The 15,620-nt window shown below is 39.8% G+C and overlaps 1 protein-coding gene across 5 annotated transcripts in view; it reads right to left on the minus strand.

Moving 5' to 3' along the window:
• Positions 1 to 2: 2 nt before the first annotated feature.
• Positions 3 to 15,620, minus strand: part of nav1b (neuron navigator 1b) — an 89,047-nt gene continuing 73,429 nt past the window's right edge. For 4 of the 5 annotated variants that reach the window (XM_084063182.1, XM_084063183.1, XM_084063181.1 and 1 more), the window contains 15 exons: positions 15,070 to 15,187; positions 14,401 to 14,528; positions 11,725 to 11,903; positions 11,056 to 11,215; positions 9,991 to 10,183; positions 9,097 to 9,191; positions 8,571 to 8,666; positions 7,859 to 8,027; positions 5,562 to 5,797; positions 5,239 to 5,393; positions 5,068 to 5,139; positions 4,691 to 4,887; positions 4,440 to 4,558; positions 4,041 to 4,235; positions 3 to 3,702 (listed from right to left, as the gene is read on the minus strand). In XM_084063182.1, coding sequence (XP_083919308.1) covers positions 3,619 to 3,702; positions 4,041 to 4,235; positions 4,440 to 4,558; positions 4,691 to 4,887; positions 5,068 to 5,139; positions 5,239 to 5,393; positions 5,562 to 5,797; positions 7,859 to 8,027; positions 8,571 to 8,666; positions 9,097 to 9,191; positions 9,991 to 10,183; positions 11,056 to 11,215; positions 11,725 to 11,903; positions 14,401 to 14,528; positions 15,070 to 15,187 — 2,196 coding nt within the window. In that variant the 3' untranslated portion in view covers positions 3 to 3,618. The remainder of the gene's footprint in view (positions 3,703 to 4,040; positions 4,236 to 4,439; positions 4,559 to 4,690; positions 4,888 to 5,067; positions 5,140 to 5,238; positions 5,394 to 5,561; positions 5,798 to 7,858; positions 8,028 to 8,570; positions 8,667 to 9,096; positions 9,192 to 9,990; positions 10,184 to 11,055; positions 11,216 to 11,724; positions 11,904 to 14,400; positions 14,529 to 15,069; positions 15,188 to 15,620) is intronic. The other variant, XM_084063184.1, reaches the window with a different exon arrangement.

Here is a 15,620-nt window from a genome sequence, read left to right on the forward strand (position 1 = left end):
ATGTTTTTATTGACTCCAACAAACAGTGAGAGGATGAATATGTCTCCAGAAGCATGCCATCTCCGTGTATTGGACCCAATTCATTCTGAAGAAATATACTGGTCTCTGAATTAATCTTTTAACTCATTAATGATTGTTGCCGCGTCCACAATGCTGACATATTTACAGTCTTTACAATTATGATGTCCTGTACAAAATAGAGAAATGAGGGTTTACAAAGGGTTCTTTAGAAAAGGAAAAGAAAAAAGAAATATCAAATATCATCGTATTAAAAAGGAAAACCTTATTTAGAATAATCCCCTATAACAATAATGTTAAATTGTTGTTTTTTGTCACAGAGCAAGTTTACATGCGTTTACAACACTTAGAAACCCATCACATTTGCACGTCAGTGTCATTAGATAACGCATTACAGTTTTTAATTAATTTTATGTCAACAGCAAGCTTTGCCAAAAAAATATGACTATTCAGCAACCTGTATTGGTCTAAATTCTATTATGTATGTTTTAAGTTTTCAAACTGTAGTGTTTATTCCTGTCAGCCATCTTAAAGACACAAATCCATTAATTTTTAGTATTTTTCTCCCCAAGGATGAATTTATTAAAATAAAATTACCTGCTATTAGACCATTCTCAACAGGCCTTGTGCAATTACAGTACACTTTACTGCATCCACCTGCCTTGTCATTCTGCAGTCAGAACACATCATATGGGCTAAACTTCACAAACCACCCTAGAATCCCATGTCTCAATACAAACCCCACCGAAGGCCCCCCTCATTAAGGTTCTATTTGGTCCCACCTACAATAAGAACTTAAAGTCAGAGCTGATGAAAATGCACTGCATTTGCTAGTTATGACATTTGCTGATTGCCAACACCAGTAGAAGTTGCTGCATAGTCCTGATACACTAGTTAGCAAATACACATCACAGTTACACAGCAACAGGTACAATAATCAGTTAATGAGATGAGAGGGCCGACATAACGGCGTCCACTGCCTGCATACAAAGATGAGGGTAGAGGTGGGGGTGGGGCACTGTGTGACTTTCTTTTTTTTAATATATATATATATTTACAATAAATAAAATAATTATCAGTTGGCGTGGTGCCAGTGTCATCATCACCGGCCATTTGGCATCTTTTCTTAATTAAGTCATTATCAGCTTTCATTTTTGCTCACATGTGACCAATCAAAGCAGCAAAATAGCCATTGGCTTTAAGTTACATGTTTGACAGTCAAACAGTTTCATGTAAAAGATGTGCAAAAACAAAGCAACAAGAAGCCCAAGACAGAAGACATTATTTTAAACTTAGGTTGGTTGCACTTTTCTTATCAAATAATTCCTTTGATAGTGTCTCGTGATAACCATACACAGAAAGTGGCCTGACATTCATTACAGTTTATGTCCACATGGGGGAGGTTAATGCATTTTAAATGCAAAGGCCTGAACAATGGACAGATGACTTGACACTAACATACACCACAGTCCCACTTTACACATCACCTTTCGTCTCCATTTACCCCAGCATGACTAGCTTTTCACAATAAACATACACCAAGCACATCGACAAGAGGTTTCATGTTGTCATCGGTCTTGCCTTCTGAGCAACTATGTTGTAGGTATTTTAGTTTGCTGTGTGCCAGTATCCTATGCACTAACCAGTTTTCAAATATGAATACTGTACATCAACATCAACATGAGAATACATTACACAGTGTCTCACATTACTCCACTGTCTGCACTGGATGTCTTGAACGAGTACACTTCTTAAGTGACCAAGAATTATCTCTCAAATCAATTTCACACAATCCATTTTCACAAACACCACTAACAGTTCTATAGTCTACTAACCTCACGTTAGCCTACCCTGTACTTCTACACTGATCCTTATGCAACATTAAACACAGTTCATGACACTGTTGAACTTTATTCAACTTAAAAGCAAAGAGCACCATAAGTAGTTAAATGTTGATGACCAATGTTAGCAACATGATATATATATATATATATATATATTTTTTTTTTTCTGGGGCTGTGTGAATTGTATTAAGCTTATTTTATACTCATCACACGATGGTGTCGCTTGTCGACAAGAACTGATTTAGTTCTTTGTCGGGGTGGCAAGTGACAACGTCATACTACGGAGTGTAACTTAGGCTTTAGACACTTGAAATGGGAATAGGTAGCTTCAAAGTCACTGTGCTCACCCACGTGTACACATTGCTGTTATGGATGGTTAAGTTGCAGTCTGTCTCTGCGGTAAGGCTTCTTTCTAAAGCACCTAGATGACCACCATAGTTATGTAGTTGTGTGTTTTCTAAGTGAAATCTATATCTGAAATCTATACATTCATATATAAAGCAATTGAACTTAGATCCCTAGCTTGACAGTCAATATGCAAGATTACAGTTTAAGTACAGTATTTGGTTCAGCATATTAGATATTTGCACCATGCAGCTAGTGTAGATAAAATAACTGGCATGTAGCGTTTATATGTACATAGAATACACAGTAGCTACTTTGAAATCTGAGGGATAGATGTTATTTTACTATTTTAAAATAAACTTTAAAGAAAACAAAATGATTAAAGAGGATTTGCTAAAATGCTTTTTCACCAGGCGGTGCTATGTTGTCATACCTGTGTAATACGTATCTAATACCTGATTTTTATGGCAATAATGGCAACAATGCTTTATTTTATAAAGCTCATAATAAAACTGAAAGAAAGTGGTAATAACACTACAAGAGCAACTTGCAGATGTCATGTATGCTGCCAGCAACAAAGTGATGAACTTGCATCACAAATAAAAGGTCATGTGTCTGCAAAAGAGTATAACAGCAATTGACAATGTTCAACTAAGGAACCAAATGCATGATGGCAATGAAAGGAATAAGGTCCATATGGTCACCAATCATCAATACATGAATGCCTGAAGTGTTACTCATCTATACAGTCATTCCTTATTTCATGCTCCTCTCGCATTGAGACAACACAGTGGTGGTGATATTAATGAAAGCACCAATGCACCGCTAAAGTTGAGAGATGACAATGAAGTCTTTGCTTTAAGGCATTCTGTATGTTTGACGAGATTTAAATGAGTTGTCACCTGCTGGTGTGGTGAGAGTTCAGGATTGCATAAGTCTAAGGTTTGGCCAACACAGTAGATATGTAATGAAGAACATTTGCATTTAACCTTAACCTCTAAACCTGTTATGCTGTCATACTCTTTTCCAAAAGGATTCACAAAATTAACCAAGACTAAATTAATTTCAGAACCTGTCACAGCCCGTAGTACAGTTGAGGACAAAGCAGAGACTGTACTGTGCTGTTGGGAGGAAATACCTGACTGAACAACTGAGACGATTAGTTAAGTAAATTGATCTATTAGCACCAGTTTGTGTGTACTGGGGGATAAGATTTGCACATATTTGTATAGATGTGAATGTCCATTCCTTGAATGACTAACACTTTCAACATCATGGAGTGGTGATGATATTTTAAACTAAAAAATGATTTCTCTCTGAATTTGAACTGTATTCTACAGTTGACAGAAGATAAAAGTAATATTTTGAAGTGCTATGGCTAAGATTAAAATACAAGAAGGGGATGATACAATTAAAGTCTGGGCAGGCTGGGGTCTTCCTTGTCAGGAGATTCAATGTAGTTGGCAGCCTCTTGGAGCTTCAAAAGCATCGCCATCTGAAACAGACAAAATAAAAATAAGAGTAACTTATCCCAAATGAACTGGACAGCACTGTACAAAAACAAAACAAAAATATTAATATTTGGTTAATTGCTGATGGCTATTGACACCTGGATTTCCCCGGGGGTCAATAAAAGGTTAATCTTATAGCCTAATTTACAAATTGTATTCAATATATTATATATTTATTGTAGCCAAGATTGTTGACTTTCCTTTGGCATTAAGCACTGTTGTTGTTTTTAGTGCCAATAAAGCACATTTTAATGTATTTGAATGTACCGAGAGCCCTGTGACAAAACTAACATACACGACTACAGCAATGTTAGTCTCCTACCAGAGGATCAGACTCCATGGAGCTGGGTGGTGTCTCCTTTTGTGTCCGCATTTCTCCACTGGGTTGCCCACCAGATGCTACACTGGGTGGAGGCAAATGGAACAGCTTGGCCTGATCTTGCTGGGCAGAAGGCCAAGGAAGGGTACCCCTCACCCACTCCACTGGGTCCTCCCATACTGCCTTCTGACCATGGGCCTGAGGGCAACACAACACACACGTACAATAACAGAGACAACTAATTTACACCAAATCTTTCCTGAGAAAGGAACATCACTGGCACTTCCTGAGGAATAAGTACAGCAAGATGTTAAAGTGGCGTTATCATCCAAGCAACACAGCCTTGTGACAAAGACAAAAAACATAGACCATTTCCAAAAGAGTAAAGCTGAGGTTTCCAACCTTGATGCCGTCCTTGGCGCCTTCCTGAAGGTATGGGATAATGGAATGGTTCCAGAGGTCAATAAACCAGGATCGAAAATCCTCTACTGTGACCGGGCAGGAGAGGAAAAAGCAAGGGCCTATAGGGAAAGCAGGTTAAACAGTCACACAAAACTGTACGTTAATCTAACACATGCACATACTCTGTTTACAATCAGTGCATCCCAGAAACTCATTCTTCATCAACTGTTTGTGATAACAGCCTTCTGTACCAATGAGGAAGTCAGATGTGCTGTGCTTCTCCAGGAAGGTGTGCAAGTGGTACCACAGTTTGGGCACCCAGTCCAACACCCTGATCAGGTCCTCATTGGTCAGGCTCCTTTCATCCTCCGCTTCCATCAGCTTCCTGTGCAAGTAACGCACCAGGAAGCCATTGGCTGGCTCCACGTTGTTGGAGAAAGTCACCATCCTATGTAGGCAGGGGAAGAATAATACAGAGGCTGTGTGCAGATACAGACGTAAACTGGAAAACCAACTAATTAGCTACATACAATATATCTGGCAAAGAATGATGTTAGATCCAGAAACTTAACAGTTTAGAAGTTTCAGTCATACAACTAGTGTATTTTGCATTTGACTCGTCTCTCACCTAAAGCTCAGATGTAGGCTGTTGTTAGCGTTCATCTTCACCGGTTGATTGCTTGTCCCAATAATATAAGGGCTAAATGAAAGGGTGAATTCACAAGCTTAGAATGATTTTATGCACTTCTGGACTTTTCTTTAATGCATTTTTCCCATAACCAAGAATGAAGGAACTCACCATTTGTGATATTTGCAGGTGAGTGCACCGTTGACAAGCTCACTGATGGTGGCTGGATCATGAATGTCATCTAATATAATTATTAATGGTATTTCTGATGTGCTTGTTTCCCGGTCTATTTGATTGGCAAGGTTGGAAAGGTAGAGTTGCAAATCCTGTTGCGAGACAAAAAGGTGATGAGGACAAAGATAAGATCATGATGATGAATAGAAGCGAATAGTAATGAGTCAATGACAGATAAATGACAAAGCAAGAATCAATTTAACACTACACGATTCACCGGTTAATCTTTTTCTCTTGTGACATTTCAAGTTCCTTCTAACCTTGCATGACTGTCTGTGCATATTGAATGTGACCACGATTCCCTCTGTGATTTCCCGGGCACTGCGGTCCACCAGGTACTCTGCCAGTCGAGAGGTGAGGTGGGTCTTCCCCGTGCCGCTGGGACCGGACAGAATGATGCGGCGGTGCTTGAGAAGCAGGCTGATGTAGTGTTGCATCATGGGCTTTGGGATAAGCGTCTCAAATACCAGGCTGTCCACGCACTTCTCCTTCAAGCCTGTAACGGTGGAATAGATTCAATATTGTGTTGTAGTTAAAAACAAAACAAAAACCCTATGTTGAATTAACCACTTATGTTATACTTTGTTGTACCACGGTAACGCACAGCGATTCAAATAATAATATTTAAGTTTGCATTTTTGAAGAACACCACCATGTTTAAAGTGGTTCAAATCTGCTAATTGTCCTTGGAGAATAAACTTTGGAGGCTGGGCACCATGTTTAAAGTGGTTAAAATCAGCTATTCAAACAGTATTGAGTATTGTTGCTGGAAATTGTTCTCTGAGATAACATTGATTGATTGATTGCATACTTTATTAACAGTTTGCAAAAAGCCCTGAGGGCTTGTTTCCATTGTGGTCCTATGTAATTCAATTCATCAAGACCTATAAAGACAAGAAATCATCAATACTAGGAGCAGTAAAAAATATATTTACAGAATATCTTTTTTTGGCAAGGTAGAAGACTTGTCGGGTATCAAACATGCTGTTTCATACTATCACCCAGAGAGGACAGATCAATCCTGTACATTAAGAACACTTAACACATGTGGGACGATCGTATACTATAACAATATACAGTTCAAAAAGCGAGGGCCTTGGGCAGTAAAGAGTTCAGGAAGGACCACCTCGCATGTCCTTCATAAACAACTTGGAGCTCCCAACAGTCTGTTCTGAAAATAGCTCCACATCAAGAATAGAGGAGTCTGTGCATCCCCCCCACCAGCCTGGAGGAGTGTAATATATATCACCTCCCCCACCCCCCATGCATCTAGTGGGTCTGAGTGTCTTGAGGGTGGTGGACCAGCTGGGCCTGCCTGACACCAGGCACGGGGATCATGTTACCCAGAGCCATGTCTACCCTGGTGCTCCTCTCCTAGTTCAGTCAGCGCTGGCATTCCTGCCTCGCAAAGGCGGAGAGGGGTCGACGACCAACCAGACACTCTCTTCATAATCAGTGACTATACCTCTTGGTATAGAGTCACTAATGGGGTCTACATATGTGCTACCGTGGCACCCAAGTAAAAGACTGCGTTAAGAGATCAACACTGCGTTCCCTTCCCCTCCTCTCTGAGGGGAAGACAAGACAAGCTTTTGCACTTCCTCTTATTTCTACACACTATTTTGTTACTTTTATTGTCAGTGTGCTGTGGCTTTGATCTTACAGTGCTGGATGATTGTCAGAAAAAAAATGTCTGCATTAGACAATAAACAGTAAGAGTTGACATTATTACGATGCAGCAGCAGCACTCTCTATACATTCCCAACAAAGCAAATATAAACGGTTGTGTTTATCTGTTCAAACAGGGTTACATTACATTTATTTATTTATTTGAAATTTGACAGGAGGATAAGCCCCTTGAGATGCAGCATCTCGTTTTCGAGGGGGTCCTCGTGCGGCAATCAGGTCTGCTGAGTTTATGTTTCGGTTTAGGGGGATGACTGCCAGGCAAGTTCCAAAGTAAATACATCCATGTTGAACTTTGCAAGACCTTAGAAGCAGACAAAGCGTCAGTCTTAAGCATGGCCTACTGGAGCTGTGCTTGCTCACCGACAGAGACGGACAGGCACAAATGCAGTTGCTTTGATAAGGAAGCAGACATGAGGATTTGCTCTCAAGAGTTTAGAATCCTACTCGCTGAACACGCACAATGAATATTGTGCTTGATAGGCAAGTTAATCAGGGAATCCAAGTCATAAATCAATATAAGTCTCCGTGTGAGGACTGAGGAGCATATAGTTTACAGTCAACAGATCACCGCTTTCTAAAATTAAGAGCTGGCATTCAGAATGGAAGCTGCAGGCTTCTTCCATCATCTGGCTAATTAGCTAGCACTGATTTATTCCCACAAAAAGTTGGTCTTGCAGTGTAGCAACATATTCAGTTGATTGAGTTTCAGTATGAACTTCATGGTGTATTGGCTATATTTAAGTTGTCTAAACTCAAAGTGAAATGACCGAGCTGTGAATACATGAAAATAAATCTAGAATCATTTTATAATAAAATGAAGAAGATTATTGTTTTTAAGGATATAACATACTTCCCCACTACTACAAACCTTTGAGGGCCACAGTGATGCTGCTGGGGCCTCTAGACATGCAGCGAGATGGCTGGCTCTCCGGTGCCTCTCCTCCCAACACCCTTTTAATGTGTCCCATACTGTAGCTGTAGATGGAGTCAGTGGACAGACCGACGCTGGAGGTCGGGTCCACCTTGGCTACATACACCTACATTGGGAACAAATGACAATATCACTGTACCAATTTGGAATAAACCTGGCTATATTCCATTTCATCGTTTGTATTACAAGGACAGCAACAAACATGCAAGCACGAGGATGGATTTTGCTAACAACTGTCCATTGTATTTGTAGCTAATGACAGCTGCTGTTTCCAATGCATGTCCTTGGAGCAGGCCATGGGGATTAGATGCTTCTTCTTTGTCGTGCTTTAGTATTATACAGTATTGAGGATGGAGATGACAGCCCAACAACAACAAACTACATTAGATGACATATTACAGTTACACAACAAGGATCCTTTTCAGGGTAATTCAAGTTCAAACTAAACCAACATCATGTCAAAGTTAAAAGTGCATGATGAATGTATGACATGATTGCTAAAATGTGTCAATCGTTACACTCTCAAGAGTTTCATTAACACTAATGTTTTTGTTGTACAGTATACACTGCAACAAAGTGTACATCTAGTTCTTAGGAATGAAGGTGAACCATCTTAGGTGAACCATGTCATCTGAGGACATTATCTCACCTTAAAAGCCTGGCTGACAGCTGAATCCAGCATAGACCAATCCATCCTGCCATTCACCCTGACTGTACCAATGAAGAAGTCCTGTTGTTTGACCTCCTGTTGAATGAACAACGGGAGTGTTAGGTACTAGGACATGCAGTACAGTACAGTAGGGGTTCCCAAACGTTTCAGCTTGAAAACCAAAAGATGAATTTGGTGTCTCCCCAGGACCCAGACAGGAGGCTGACATGATGAATTAATAACTTCGACGATCTACAAAGTTCACAATGCGTCACATCGTGACGCATTGTGCTATTTTCACAATTTCTTAAGTTTCTAAAATGTATGGAATTGTTTTTGTTTTGTTTTTCGGTAAAAAAAAATATTTTTTTATTTTATTTTTTATACTCATGACCCATGAAAAAAAACTCATTGTTTAGGAACACTGCAGTACAGTACAGTACAGTGCAGATATTTAATTATAGCTCTGCTGGAAGCAATACAGTAAATGGTACAGAGATTAACCACAACGTGTGAAAACACTTACGTCTTTGAAGACATGTAAATCAGCTATGGAGACAACCACCCTGACACGGTGGTCGTCTCTCTGTAAGGACAGACTGCTAGAATCTGTGAAGACATCTGTTGGAAACAAAACAAAAAGATTAAGATTAAGCACCTGTAGTGCCAGATAAAGTAAGCTACCCAGCACAATTCTGAGTGTTCTTTTAACTCATAGTGTAAACATGTACCTATGGGTTCATTTTTACTAAGTTAAATGAATCTGAGTTTTGCTCTGTAAGCAGTAGATGAATTGCACCAGAAGTAAATACTTTTACACATCATAAAGCCTAACATGCGTCGATGTCCCTGATTCTCTTAATACACTTAATCTTAATTAAGCACATTTTTTATCAATAAAATAGCCCATGATTAAGACACTAATTGAGCACTGACATTGATGGAGAACTTTAAGAGCATTAGTATGTCTACCACTATACCTGGGTTAAAATAAACAATAATACATGGTTTGTCGTATGTGGCAAACCCAACTTTTATGGGACCCCAAGCAGGATAAAACAAACACTAACAAACTTCCAAACACATTAAAACTGGGAAAGCATCTAAAAAGTGTCATTTTAGATTTTAGCTATATATATACATATACATACATAGGTTTTTCCGAAAAACTCTTAGGATTTATTAAGGTGGTTTAGAACAGTGGTTCTCAAAAATAGCATATATACAAGCTCACAGAGCGTCAATTCGTGGGCAAATACATATCATTTTGGGGGTTTGAGAAGCACTGATTTAGAAGGCATTTGTAGAATCGGCCTCAGGTCTTAATGGGTTAAGACCCAAGACTGACACTGACATTTGTGTATTCCACAATTGTGGGGGCTTTAAAGAATTCTAGGTCAGGAGTGTTGAGAAGTGTCACCTGAGTTGCTCCCGTCACTCAGGCCCCTGCTGTAGCTTTTGGGCATGTGCATGGCAACAGATTGGCGCGGTGACGAACCCCCGAGGGTTGTGAGACCTGAGGACTGTGAGACCGAGTTGGAAGGGCTCGGAGTGGGGGAGGGGCCGACTGTCTTCAGCTGGTCATTCTCAGTCTTCAAGCTCTCCACTGTCCTCTACAGACAAAACCACTGGTATTGCAATTAGTCAACTCCACTTCAATAGGAAGTAATACACAATTAATATTGTGTGATTGCAATGTAATGACCTTCCCCCGATTGCAGATTCACATGTGACTGCATTAGGAGAAGGTGAATTGTGAATTATTAGTGACTTAATTCACCATGCTTGAATAGCACTTTTCAGATAACAAAAAAGTTATAAGTAACATCTCTAGTGATATCTAGATTCAACCCTCTCCGCTGTAAATAAATAAATATATCTTTTCTACAATTCTACAGTACAACTTTCAAAGGCCAGTAGCCATTAAAATGTCCAATTCTCAACATTCTAATTTCTTGTGAAACAAAATGTAATAGATTTGTTGATTAAATAAACAAATCAAATTGATAAGTCAACTAATTCCAATGAATATTCATTGACTAAAGATAACATCCCCTTTTAACAGATGCATATCGTTAAGACAGCTGCAGCTAATTAAATCAATAGCGAGTCTGTTTAATTTAGGTATGTGAAAGAGAAAATCATTGCTAAAAGTGGTCCTTGTTAACTGTTACAGCGTTAACTCTTACATAGTCTATCAGCATCACACAATTGTCTTTCAAGAACATTTTGCAACTATTAAATAAATAACCCCATTTAACCACTTGAACCTGGGCATGTCATAATAGGCGAACATTCGCCGAAATTAAGCGAACATTGGCCAAAAACAGCCGATCTACAAGCTCACAACGGCTATTTTCGGAGGAAGAGATTTGGTGTAAAGGGAAAAAGGGAGAGGGCCAACTATAGAGCCCTGGAGGACCCTGGTTAACTAAGTAAATAGGGTCTAAGAAGTGGTTAATTTAACACGTCGATCACACGACACCTGCATGCTGGTCATGGCCTCCTGCAACTGTTCCAACTGATGGGCGGAGCTGAGAGCCTCCAAACGGATGTCCGTAAGTTTCCTTTCCTTCTCCCAGAGTTTCGAACGCAGGTTCGTTACCATTTTGTCATCCTCCTCCACGTCACCGTCTTCGCAGTGTCTGCCGATGTCAAATTTGTGAAAAAAGCGTCACGAATTAGAATGACCTCACAATAATTAGTGTTCATTAACTGAACAACTGATCAATCATGGATTGCAGACATGCAATATCGATGTCAAAAATGTCAGATGAAGGACCATAGTGGAAATATTATGTACGTAAAAAAATATGTATGTATACACACACACACACACACACACACACACACACACACACACACACACACACACACACACACACACACACACACACACACACACACACACACACACACACACACACACACACACACACACACACACACACACACACACACACACACAATTTTGGAAGGATAACATGTGTTTAAATAATTGCCGAAAGTAGAATAACAGGAAATGAGTCTTGGCAACATTGAGATTGTGGTTGTAATTCCAATCTGGACATGTATTCATCTCTGACATTAGACAATTGAAATGTATGTGTGCCATATGTTACAGTGATCATCTGTGCGTGCTCTATAATCTCACCCGGAGGAAGAGGCAGACGTAGAGGACTTTATGGTTGCGGAATGGTTCTCCTCATCATGGTGGACTTTGGGGGATGAGGGTGCAGAGGATTCTGGGGTGGTTATCTCCTCAATGTCAGCGTACGAGGCTGAGAGCTTGGAACCCTTCTTATTGAAGGCTTTGTTGAAGGAGCTCCGAAGCTGTTCAGAGAGGAAATAAGCTTACTGTCAGCCAAGAGGTCTGAAGACTAGACCCAGGCCAAGTAACATCTGCAAATCATTATCAGTATTTATTTTAAACGTCTTGGAATGCCAGATGGCTGTAGTTTGTAGTTTACATTATAACAACACTTTTGATTGTGTTGGGCACGATGTTGATCGCATGAACAGGTGACTTTCACAACCTTTCATGTGATTGTCTAAATAATACTCAGATTTAACCACCTGGTTTTCTATAAATTAACAATGTACCCAGTGAAGAACAATAATAATAAATACTCTAATCACTTCATTTTCTAACTCTGGTTATGTCCCCTTTTCTGAGGCAAAACAGGATGGACAGGAATACCCTGAACTAATCTGGCAGAATGGTGAATTACTGGTCAGTTGGACGCATGCATAATGACAATATTGACTCAGCTTAGTCAGCAATGAGCAGAGAACACACAAATTAAACAGTGCCGCTTATAAACCCTGGGTTGTAATGACCATTCATGAAATAGAGCACTGTGAAATGGAAAAAGCAGACCACAATTTGAAAATTTTACTTTGGCTAGCCAAGCCATTTAAAAATGACTGTATACTGGGTGCCTGATGGCTCAGCCAGATTGGCGCAGATTTTCCAGATTATGCATAGACTATACTGTATGCTCCCTGTGAGCATGAGGACCCGCGTTCAAATCCGACCCGTCTTGTTGCGCATGTCTCTCTCTTCTCTCTCTGTCCTTGGTTTCCTGTCTCTCTACAATCTACATTGTACAAGTCAATCTTAAGTAGCCTACTAACTTTTACAATTGTAAAGTATTGTATGTAGGATCAACCTTGTTCTGAATAATGCTGCTGTATGAGTGTACTGTAGTTTGACCCTGTTGATGGATAACATTGTATGAACAGAGTTTAATACCACATACTAATTAATGGTTAAGATGAAAACACACCTGAAATGAAGCTGTGATATATATCACAGCTGTGATATAATACAAATATATCACAGTCTCTCATGTATTAATGCCTTAGTGACTAGCCCCCACAATTGTAACTAAACATGTTGTTACTAACAAAAACCTAACAAAGAAGAGTGTTATTGTTAAATGTTACTTAAATACGCTCTATCAGGGAATTCTAATTTGACTGCATGTTAACACTACTGAAATGATTACGTACTTCATTCATCAACTTTTATAGTTCCTCTGTCACAGAAGAATTTCATTATGTAGATTATCTACTGTAGCTAATTCGAATCATACTTAAAATATCAGCATGACATTTAAAATGATCAAATATGGCCACAGCACAGTGAGTCAGAAAATGAAGTGTAGGATTTCTATATCAAGAGACTAATCTTCCAAAAACTTCACTAGTACGACTCATAAATGGGGCTGCAGGCTGGAAAGGCTGGAAAGGTCAGGGGATTAGGGCTTGGAACTCTATAAATTACTCACCTCGTAGACCTGAAAGAAAAAGCATGGAAGCATGGAAGAGAGATCAGAGTCATACATTAACAGGCTATTGTAACAGGGAAAGGAGAGAATCTCATACACACATGCAGAAGGACAAACCGAAAGGCGTACAGCAGGGGTCTTCAACAGGGGGTCCAGGACCCCTAGGGGATCCTCAGAGTTACTACAGGGGGCTCGCAAAATCTTTGTGTGATATGATATTTTTTACATTAACCACTTGAACCCTAGCATCCCTTTTCTGCGGAGAACTTTAGCCAAAAATAGCAGATCTACAAGCTCACAGCGCCTCACGCTGCGAGGCGTTGTGAGCTTGTAGATCGGCTATTTTGGGCAAAGAGGTTTGGTGTAGAGAGAAAAAAGAGTTTAAAAAAGTTTTTTTTTTTTAAAGAGTTTAATCTGCAACAGACCCCTGGTTTAGAGTATGTGACTGATGACTACAAACCAAAACAAAGAGTGGTAATTTGCTGGACAAATCACATTGCAAGTCATCCATTTCAGTCCTCAAGATTACTTGTGCCTGATAAACCCATAGCAGACATACAAGACTTAAGTTAAATGTTGATACAGATAATTGCAGACAACAGATTGCAGTACCAGTTGTGTGGGCTACAGTATACCACATAGAATAATAAAATATCTGCCGGGAGGTTTTGGCACTTTATATATCGTTGCTGTTGGGGAGAAACCTCTTCGTCACACTACAGTGTCTCACATAAAAGTAGCAAAAACAGCCGATCATTAAGCTCGAAACGTGTCGCGATGCAACATGTGTTGAGCTTGTAGATCTGCAATTTTTGCAATTGAATTTTGACTCCTGAAAAGTAACAGTTTTGGATATACTGTATGAGGTTTGCACCCGACAGCAACGATATTTGGTGGTGATTGACAACATATCTGATGCTCTCTGAATCATTCAAGCACCTGGTGTGAATGTGACCTTTACGCAAACATTTAGAACTATTTTGCGAGCGTTATATAATGACATAGGAACAGCACCACAGAAAATATTCTGCGCTCACCCAGCTCTTCTTCTTCTTCTTCTTGGCTTCCTGCTCCTTCAAGTTCAGACTACCCAGACTGGAGTGGCTGGTGTTGCTGTTGAGACTGGAGAGGCTCTCTGACGAGTTCTGACGGTTGATCAGCAGTTCTGTTCAGCGGATTTAAATAATGAATACATTAAATAAATGGTAATGGGAGTGCTACTGCACACTGCAAAACAGTCTCAGGAAGATGCTGGAAGCAAATTAGTATAATTTAGAAAGGAAAAAAAGATTCTGTACGCTTTCTCCATCGCAGATTCAGATACCCTGACCGAAGCAATGCATGGCAGGGCATTGTAATCAGTCGTGTGTGTGTGTGTGTGGGTGCTCGTGCGTGTGTGTGTGTGCGTGAGTGCGTGCATGTATCTCTCTGTCTGTCTTGTCTGTGAGCAATATAACCTGAGAACAAATGTTCATGTGAAGGTCACTATCAATGTCAAGGTAACAATCAAGAACAGATGGGTGGATGTTCATGAAACCTGCTGGGAATGATCAGTAGGCTAACACAACCAGATAATTAACTTTTGGGGTAAAAGGTTATGGTCAAATTTACACAATCGGTCACATCTAAGGAACGGTTCTCCTTCCAAAATTATACTTAGCCAACTTATAAAAATGATATACAGATATACAGCATATGACCCCTACCTGTTGGTGTGACCTCTGTGTCTGGGTTACTCAAAGCCACCTGGATGATTTCCTGCGCTTCTGTGTTTTTGACCTTCAAGATCTCAATGGTATCTTTCAGCTCAGACAACTCAGATTCCTGTAGAAGGGAAGGTGAATAATGTGTTTAAATAAACTCAGTTATTGTGTTTGCCAGGCCGACAGGTCAGGAGGCGAAGACAAAAGGGCCCTATTTTGTGTGCAGCCTAATGCCTAAATGTATTAGCCATATTTTACTATTTTTAAAAACATTAAAAACATTTAAAATAGTTCAACTAGCCGATCTACATCGACACATTGTGAGCTTGTAGATTAGCTATTTGAAACATTTTTAAATGTTTTTGAACATAGTAAAATGGCAAAAAAGTTTAGAGATATAGGGTAAGGCGGTGCGCAAGATAGGGCCCTATGTTTTCGCCCCTGTCCGTGTTGTGTATGTGTGTCAGTGAGTTTACAACTAATCTCAGACACCGCTGGACCAATCAGTGTGAAGCTTTGCATGCACGTTCCTAATAGGCCAAGGAAGAACCTCC

This window comes from Gymnoscopelus microlampas (genome assembly GCF_963454915.1).
Source record: "Gymnoscopelus microlampas genome assembly, chromosome: 7".
NCBI classification, from domain to species: Eukaryota; Metazoa; Chordata; class Actinopteri; order Myctophiformes; family Myctophidae; genus Gymnoscopelus; species Gymnoscopelus microlampas.